Source organism: Bidens hawaiensis, unplaced genomic scaffold, assembly GCF_021521415.1.
Source record: "Bidens hawaiensis isolate Kalapana, Puna unplaced genomic scaffold, B.hawaiensis_p1.1 tig00006270_1, whole genome shotgun sequence".
Classification (NCBI taxonomy): Eukaryota; Viridiplantae; Streptophyta; class Magnoliopsida; order Asterales; family Asteraceae; genus Bidens; species Bidens hawaiensis.
Genome location: NW_027491417.1, coordinates 1,079,641 through 1,088,139, shown reverse-complemented (window position 1 = coordinate 1,088,139; position 8,499 = coordinate 1,079,641). Strand labels below are relative to the sequence as shown.

At 35.3% G+C, this 8,499-nt stretch overlaps 1 protein-coding gene across 1 annotated transcript; it reads right to left on the bottom strand.

Moving 5' to 3' along the window:
- Positions 1 to 514: 514 nt before the first annotated feature.
- LOC143631934 (ferric reduction oxidase 7, chloroplastic-like) lies at positions 515 to 6,504 on the bottom strand. Its single transcript, XM_077100549.1, has 9 exons — positions 6,200 to 6,504; positions 6,018 to 6,108; positions 5,226 to 5,417; positions 4,258 to 4,492; positions 3,413 to 3,740; positions 2,727 to 3,006; positions 2,369 to 2,624; positions 1,512 to 1,929; positions 515 to 855 (listed from the first exon to the last, which is right to left on the bottom strand). The coding sequence occupies exons 1-9, from the start codon at positions 6,399 to 6,401 to the stop codon at positions 686 to 688; spliced, it is 2,172 nt and encodes a 723-aa protein (XP_076956664.1). The 5' UTR covers positions 6,402 to 6,504; the 3' UTR covers positions 515 to 685.
- Between the last annotated feature and the right edge of the window lie 1,995 nt (positions 6,505 to 8,499).

Genomic DNA, 8,499 nt, shown 5'->3' with positions numbered 1-8,499 from the left:
CTTCGATGCGCGTGGTTGTTCTCGCCGCGCAAGGGGATATGGCGTGGAAATCTTCAACAGTTTTTATACTTGGATGATTTTATGTAATTTTTAAACAATGTAATGTATTTGTATTAAACATTTCATGCGCAATGAAAATCTTATCTTGAATGTTTGCAATGGCCCGTGCTTAAGTATCAATCCCCACTCGCGCGCGCCCGGCTGTTTCCGCCGTTCAGGGCCGGGTGTGACAGGAGCACAGGTTCTTTTCCTTGTTTTGTTGGTAAACTCCTGCAAGTTATTTGTAACTTGAAAGTCAGCAAAACACTCCCAAACACTCATCCAATTCAATCTATATTTATTATTTAGCTAGAAAAACAATTAGGCGTGTGTGACAATTCAAGAACTGGAATCTAAATTCTGTTTTGGTTTGCAGAATCCGTTGGAATTAGAATCCAGACAACGTGTTCGGCTGAAGAGTTAAAAGTTAATTATCAGCTTAACATTTCTTTCAAACATATTTTCATCACATAGAAACTAGAATACATATTTTCACATTACAAGATGCCTTTACAAACATATTTTCATCACATACAATTAGTTCATTATTAAATCATCCATAAATATATATAAAGATATAAATAACACTTATCTATGTACCACTGATACAAGCTATGCTTAGACTACTTGTACTACCAAATAATACCTACAGGTCAAAACTGTGGCTGTTGAAGTGGAAGATCGGACTGTTACACTTTCTCCCAAAATTCTTAGACCTGCATTCTTCAGCGACGCTTGTCCGAAGAGTCGACGGGCCACAAACAATCACACCAATATCCACATTTCCCCAACGCGAAGCTATGTTTCCAAATACTTCTGTAATAATGAACAGAATATAAATTAACTAATGGAAGATAGCAAAATGAGTATTACAGGTCAAAATAGGCTTGTTTGTGTTCGTTCATTCAACTTTAACCGAACACTAAAATGGAAGGATTTTCTTGTTCAGGTTCGTTCGTTAAGAAAATGAACATGCCCCTCATGTTCTTTTGTGTTGGTTAATATTCTAAACTCACGAACACAAATGACTCAAAAATGAACATAAACGAACGAACGTAACCAAACCCAACTTAAGGTGAATATCCAAATCAAAGTCTAAAATACCGTCATCTTTACAATTAGGTTCAACTTTTTAAAACTAAAGAAGCATACCAAACTGATTTTAAATTGGCCTTTAGGGTTTTAAAATAGAAAATCACTTTGATTTAAATTTAATATTAGTAATAAATAAATATGAATCAATATTTAATAACTGTAAAGCAATGGGTATAAGTAAAAGAACAGAACAAGTGTTCATGTTCGTTCGTTTAGTTACATGAAAAATAATGTTCATGTTTGTTTGTTTAATAAACAAACGAAACATAAACAAACTTCCTTCCGAACAGTTCAGTTCGTTTACAGGCCCTACAAGAAACTAGATTATAACAATAGTAAAATCAAAATGGAGTGATTCGACTTGTATGCATATATACCTTTCATGTCTGGTCTTTGACCATATTTTATGGTCTTTATACAACTTTCATCCGATGAAGTTTTCTGTGATGTGGACTCAGTATGTTGTATGCCATTTCTTTTCTTTTCATCTTGAGAGTTTTCATTCGATGTTGTTTTTCGGCTCCATAGACCAATCACAAGACCTCCAAATATGATGACACTTGTAACCATGCATATGAGGAGTAGAAGCCCTTTGTACCATCGGTATGATACATTGTAAGGAATAATGTATAAGACATTTAACGGCGTCAAAGAAACGAACAAACCGATTGCAGGAACCACCACATAGGCTCCGGCCCACATGATGTTTCCTGTTCCGACCAATCTTGACATGCTCGATCGGCTGGGAGACGAGAAGTCACAAGGGCTAATATATTTTTGTAAATCACCCTCCTCCTGTATCCAAGAATTTATAACATAGAAGCTTGGTTATTTTTATGGAAATTTTCTTACAATATGAGGGGTACAAGTGTCAAAAACGGGTAATGTTTATTTTCAGTATGGTTGGTTCTGGACCCGAAACATTTTTGTACAAGTTTGTTTCAACTTTTTACATATGCTTAGTGTGCCAAATATGATTACAGAAGATTTTCCCAACTTTTTATACATGATTATACCCATTTGACTTGTTTCCTTTTAAGCATTCACTATTTTTAGATGTTCTATTCATTTGACCCATTCCCTTGTATTAATTTATTTTTCCATATTTTTGACACATTTCTCTTTTATTGTTTTACATGTTCTATCCATTTTGAATATCCTACCCGTTAGAGATTAAACATAACCCGATACAAAATCGACCCATTCGTAAGTGAAAATGTTCATGTAGACATACCAGTGGTGGTTCCGATTCTTGAGTAACATATGTTTGAATCTCAAGATTCAGTCTTTTGTAGAAGTTTGGACACATTGAGTTCAAGTCAAGTAAGTGTAGAAGTGGAAGTTCTTCTGAAGTTTTCACAGCCCATATTATTGTTACATTTCTTGGCATGCAAGGTTTTGAGTCTTTAACACGGTGCAAAATATCACTCAAAATAGCCACAAATGGTGAAATCCCAATGCCACCAGCTACCAACACAAGATTTTCATACCTAAAAGACACAAGAAATCCACTTAATAATGACCCCAAAAAACCTACGAAATAACCGACGTAATCGAACTGAAATAACGCCAATATTCAAGAAAGCACTTACATCAAGTGGTATGGTGACTCATGCCCATAAGGTCCCTCAACAGATGCCTGGAGCTTTAAGTTTGGTCGAATGAGCGCGTCTACTTCGGTCCGGTCCTCCTTGTTGGCAGACAAGACATGCCCTTTAAGTTTGTTTGTCCAGTTTCCGAGGACTTTAATGAGAATAGAAACATGATGATCACCACTTAATGGGCATGATGACACACTGAATGGGTGCCATTGCAACCGAGATATATCTCTAACTTGCAGGAAAACCCAACTCAGGGCATTGTATTGTAAATCTACATTCAAACAGAAGTGCATGTCAATACATATAGAGCTGGTAAGATGGATTAATTGATTATTACACATTTGGACATAAAATTATTGGGTTACACCATTTTCAACTTGTAAATAATTTAAAACCGGTTTTTTTGGTTTGTTCTCAGTCAGTTCGATTTGGAATTTTTGGCATATGGTTTTTGCAAAACCCAAAGTCCCAAACCGAACTGACAAATCTTTTTTTAGAAAAACGTAAAACCAAACTGTTGGATTTTTATTGGGTTCAGTTATTTCGCTTCCACGCACAGTTAAGCACATGCGCATTGTCAACAAAAACGATTTAAAACATGTCATTTTTAGTCCCAACTGAAACGGTCCGGGCCAGTTTGACCATGCAAACCCCCCTCTATCTAAAACTAGAAATACCTTGAGGCTTTGAAATTACAAGTTCCAGTGTCCCAGAAGGAAGGCATTTGGCTGACAATACATCCACAGTCTTTCGTGATTGAACGAATTGAAGAAACCGATCAAGCATATACAGAAACAAACCAGCAGCTATCGTGCTAAACAACACGTCACCAACGTGCATTGCGAAGAACACAACAAACACAATATACAGTTGATGAGTGTAGAAGAATAGTTCAAAGTTAATCCTCCTCACTGGAGGAAGTGATGTCACCCACATTAGCAATCCTGCTGATAGGCTTATGACACCCGGAAGATTGGCAATTTTGTAATTTTTCCAATCAAGTACCTGCACACACACATATAAATGTTTATGCAATTATATAAATAGGAGTGTAAGCTAGCCAAGTCGCTCGTGAGCTACCTGAGACCAGCTTTCTTAAATCTCGAATCGAGCCAAGCTATGACAAGCTTGAGCCCGAGCTCAAGATTAAAAAGAAGCTTGTTCAAAAAACGAGCTGTGCCTGAGTGAAAATTTATCAAGCTAGAGTTGGCTCGCCAGCCTAAACAAGCATGTTAATTATATAACTTTTATCTAATATATTTATACAAATATAATAATAGTTATTATAATATATAAATTTATGATAAAAATTATTACATAATATATACTATGTTATGTATACAAATTACAATTAAAACATACATAAAAAGAATTAAAATTGTATATATTAATTCAAAATTAATAAAGAAGCATAGCCCAAACCGATCTCGAGTTTCTAAAATCACTCACCAGTCAAACTCGAGGTTGTTTACACTCCTATATATAACCGCGGTTACACTAAAGATGTTTATAAGAAACTTACTTGGTGTATAACGCGGTCTTCCAATATCCATGAGTAGAAATAACAAAGACCATGGAGAGTGAAGAGTGTCATTGTAAGATGTCCCAACCAAACATGATATCGAATTGCGTGTTCAAACGGGATATTTGTAAGGCGTAGAAGAATAGAGCCCCGTGCAACAGGCAGAAACAAAAACACTAGGCAGATCAGCCCGATAGACCCGAACCGCAGTCCTGTATGCTTTAGCATTACATTCCTGCATGTGTTTTAATGTCAGAATACATCAGATAGTGATCATAGTATGTAACTGATTATTAGATAAGAAAATCAATACTGACTGACACTAACAGAAGCTAAAAAAAATTACCATCCATTTACTTATGATTTATGTATTTTGTGATGTCTATTACTCTCAAACTGGTCAAATGGGTCGTACCTCAAACGGGTCAAAAAGTAATTAAATGGGCCGCATCTCAAACGCTTATAAAGGAATTAAACAGGCCGTATCTCAAACGGGTCGAAAAGAAGTCAAATAGGCCATATCTTAAGTAGGCCAAAAAGAAGTCAAATAGGCCGTAACTCAAACGGGCCGAAAAGGAATTAAATGGGCCGTATCACAAACAGGTCAAAAACGAATTAAATGGGGACGTATCTTAAACGTGTCAAAAGGGCCATATCTCAAATGGGTCAGAAAGGAGTCAAATGGGCCGTATCACAAACGGGTCAAACGGATCAAATAGGAGTGATATGAGCCGTATCTCAAACGGGTCCAAAAGGACCAGATGTAAAATTTGCTATTATTGCGTAAAACCTTCTAAATCATTTTATTCAAAAGTTCATTTACATGTTACTTAAATTGTAAAATAACAAGTGGTGTGTCAATTCAATCCAACACAACCTGTTATCCAATATGACTGACCCATTGATAAAAACCAATCATTTAAGAAAGCAGAAATAACCATTTATACAATAATAATTATTTATGTTACCTTTTTCCTTGGCTCTCATAGTATGGAATCAGGTTGTAGTTCTGAACAGCATAAACTGACACAGCCCAAATGAGATACACAACAACAATCAGAATAACAACTAACTCTGCAGCTGTAACAACTCCAAATGGCCCGTCTACGATAACCGGGAATGTCCAAAGCCGAAAACTCGCATTCTTCGGTTTCTTCTTTCTACACAAAAGTATATTTATATTCAGAATATATAAATATTAAATCCCAAAACATGATCTATTTATGTATACTAAAGGATGCCTAATCAACGTGGCGGGAACACAATACACTAACACATAAGCTGATGAAGTATCTTATAGATTTGAAGGTGATAAAAGCTTATAAAAATAAAGTAAATATGAAATCATATAAAATAAAAACTATTTTGAGAAACTTGCATTTAAAATGATTTAATCTCATCCAATTGACAAGACATAACGCTAAAAATAAAACAAATATCCAAGTTTATAAAACATAAACGATTCAAAGAAAAAGTAATTCAACAAATCAGTTTATCGGTTCGGTCGGTTTCTTCGGTTTTACATAAAACACAAAACCATAACCGATATTTCGGTTTTTACTAAAAAACAAAATCGAAACAGTTTGTTTCCAATTCGGTTTGGTTTTTCCGGATTTTTATTTTTTTTCGGTTTCATGCACATTTATAACATAGTATAGATAAACATTTAAAAAAATAATAATCTCAAACATTTATGATTAATTAGTTTCCCATTTCCAAATCTAATGATGAAATTACACAATGAAGAAGAAAAAACTTACTCTTGAAATTCTTGGTCTCCAGAAATTCTTAAATAAAGTATACCAAGAAATGCAATGATGAATATTGGTCCACCATAAAGAAACATATTTCCTGTGCATCATAAACAGCTCCCTCCAAGGTTAATAACTATTAATCAAACAAAACATAAAACTAAATAAAAAAAAAAACATTAGAAACAAACCTGTAACCCAGAATACTGACTCAGATGTAGCATCAACATAATTCTCAGATAACTGAGACACAGATTCTGATGGAAGCAAGAACAAAAAGCTAATCCAAACAATGAGAACAAATAACATTGCGAATTTTAAAAACCATCTGGTCAGTTTCAGCAAAGAATGTGTCTCTTCTTGTTGAAGAAGTGGTTCATGATCTGAACTCATTTGTTAATCTGATTGTTGAAGAAACACACCTTGTGTTAGTTTGAGTATGGTTTAAGTAACAAGAATGATCTGAAGGTTTAATATATTTATTAATTATGTGGGTAGATGACTTTTGAGAAATGTACCGGATGTTGGCGCAAGATTCCTGGTATCCAAACAGGACTTGACTAGGAACAACGTGCTGATTTATATTTTAATATTAGTAAGTATTGTTACTATACTTGTTCAAACTAAATATATTTTACTTTTCCCTTTTTATTTAATTATATTATACCTTATCGGACCAATTAAATTAATTGCAACATGTCCACGAACCAACTAATAATATTTATTTTGCTAGCTTACAGTTTTTGTTTTTACATGTCGACCGCTCACATATCTCCTATTCTAAAACGCTTATTCGTGAAATGCTTATCTTATTTTTAGTCAATACGTTAAAACATATTGATTATATGTAAAAATGAAACATTTCTCATTGATCAACATCTATTTTGTGTATGGAACAAAACAAAGTAAATTCACTAAAAATGTGTAATTGATATTTTTCTCTAGTGTATACTTAATGTATGTGTATTTAGGAGCACTAAAAACCCAAATGAAAATGAAACATTTAGAATTATATTTATTTAAAAATGAGTGTGATTAATAGGGTTTAGATCAAATACAAATAAAATTAATGTGTTAAGTATAATAACCAAGTAAGATAATTATATATACATGTGATTACATCATAGAGTAATATGTAATTACTTTATGATGTAATTACATAATTATAATTACTATACTGACTCTCACAGTTAACATGTTATTTTCATTTGTACGTAACTTTTCCCGTGATTAATAAATGAGCGATTATATATGTCACACCCGGCCCTGAGCGGCGGAAACAGCCGGGCGCGCACGAGTGGGGATTGATAATTAAGCACGGGCCATTGCAAACATTCAAAGATTTTCATTGCGCATGAAAAGTTTAATACAAATACATTACATTGATTAAAAATTACATAAAAACATCCAAGTATAAAAACCGTTGAAGATTTCCACGCCATATCCCCATGCGCGGCGGGAACAACCACGCGCATCGAAGGGATAGAACTAAAATCTTCCAAAAAGCTAGTTTTAGATGTTCAGCGTGAGGTGCTCTAAGTGTGACTCCATGCGCTACCTAGTTATCTCCTGAAAGACACGTAAAAACATTTGAATCAGTATAAACTGAGTGAGTTCACAAGTTTTAGTAACTTGATAAATCGTGTTGCATCCAAATCTTGATACAAATCATTCTGAAACATAATTCTGATAGCATCATTAAAACACATGCTTGGTAAAACATAGTTCTATCAACATATTCTGATAAAATCGTTCCGCGGGTTACGCGCGAACATTTCTGGGAACTGTGCTCGTCTATGCAAAGTGGCGCTGCCACTACGAGCTAAAGTAATACCGTCCCGCGGGTTACGCGCGAACGTTTCAGGAAAATGTGCTCGTCCATGCAAAGTGGCGCTGCCACTACGAGCTAATCAATAATTCCGTCCCGCGGGTTACGCGCGGACGTTGTGCCGGAAAACAAGGCGCTCGTCCATGCAAAGAGGTGCGACCCCTACGAGCGGGCTCAAACCCATAGTACTGCCCCATGACCATACTAGGCACTCGTCCATGCAAAGAGGTGCGACCCCTACGAGTGGGTGGATCAAACCAGCAGTCCCTACCCTTAGAGTTCCAATGGTAAAGTGATCACTTACTCGAGTTCTAGCGCACATACATCGAAAACCTTAGATAACCGTTTGCATTGCTCATCATGAAACATAACTTAAACACATAATCGCTTGCATAGCTTGTAAGTATACCATGATAAAACATTATTTAAGTACGTGTCCCTCGCCCCGAAAACAGTTTAAAAATAGTGAAAACAGTGAAAATAGGGGCTGTGAGACTCACCTGTGGTTCTTGTTAAGGGATTAATCGAGATTCGGGTTTTCTTGGTGTTGGCCTCGGAATCGAAGGTCTAGAATACGATTAAATAACAAGAAGTATATATATTAAGATCAAGAAATAGGAGAATATAAGGTTTGGAAAGTAGATCTCAAGTTTATAACCTCGG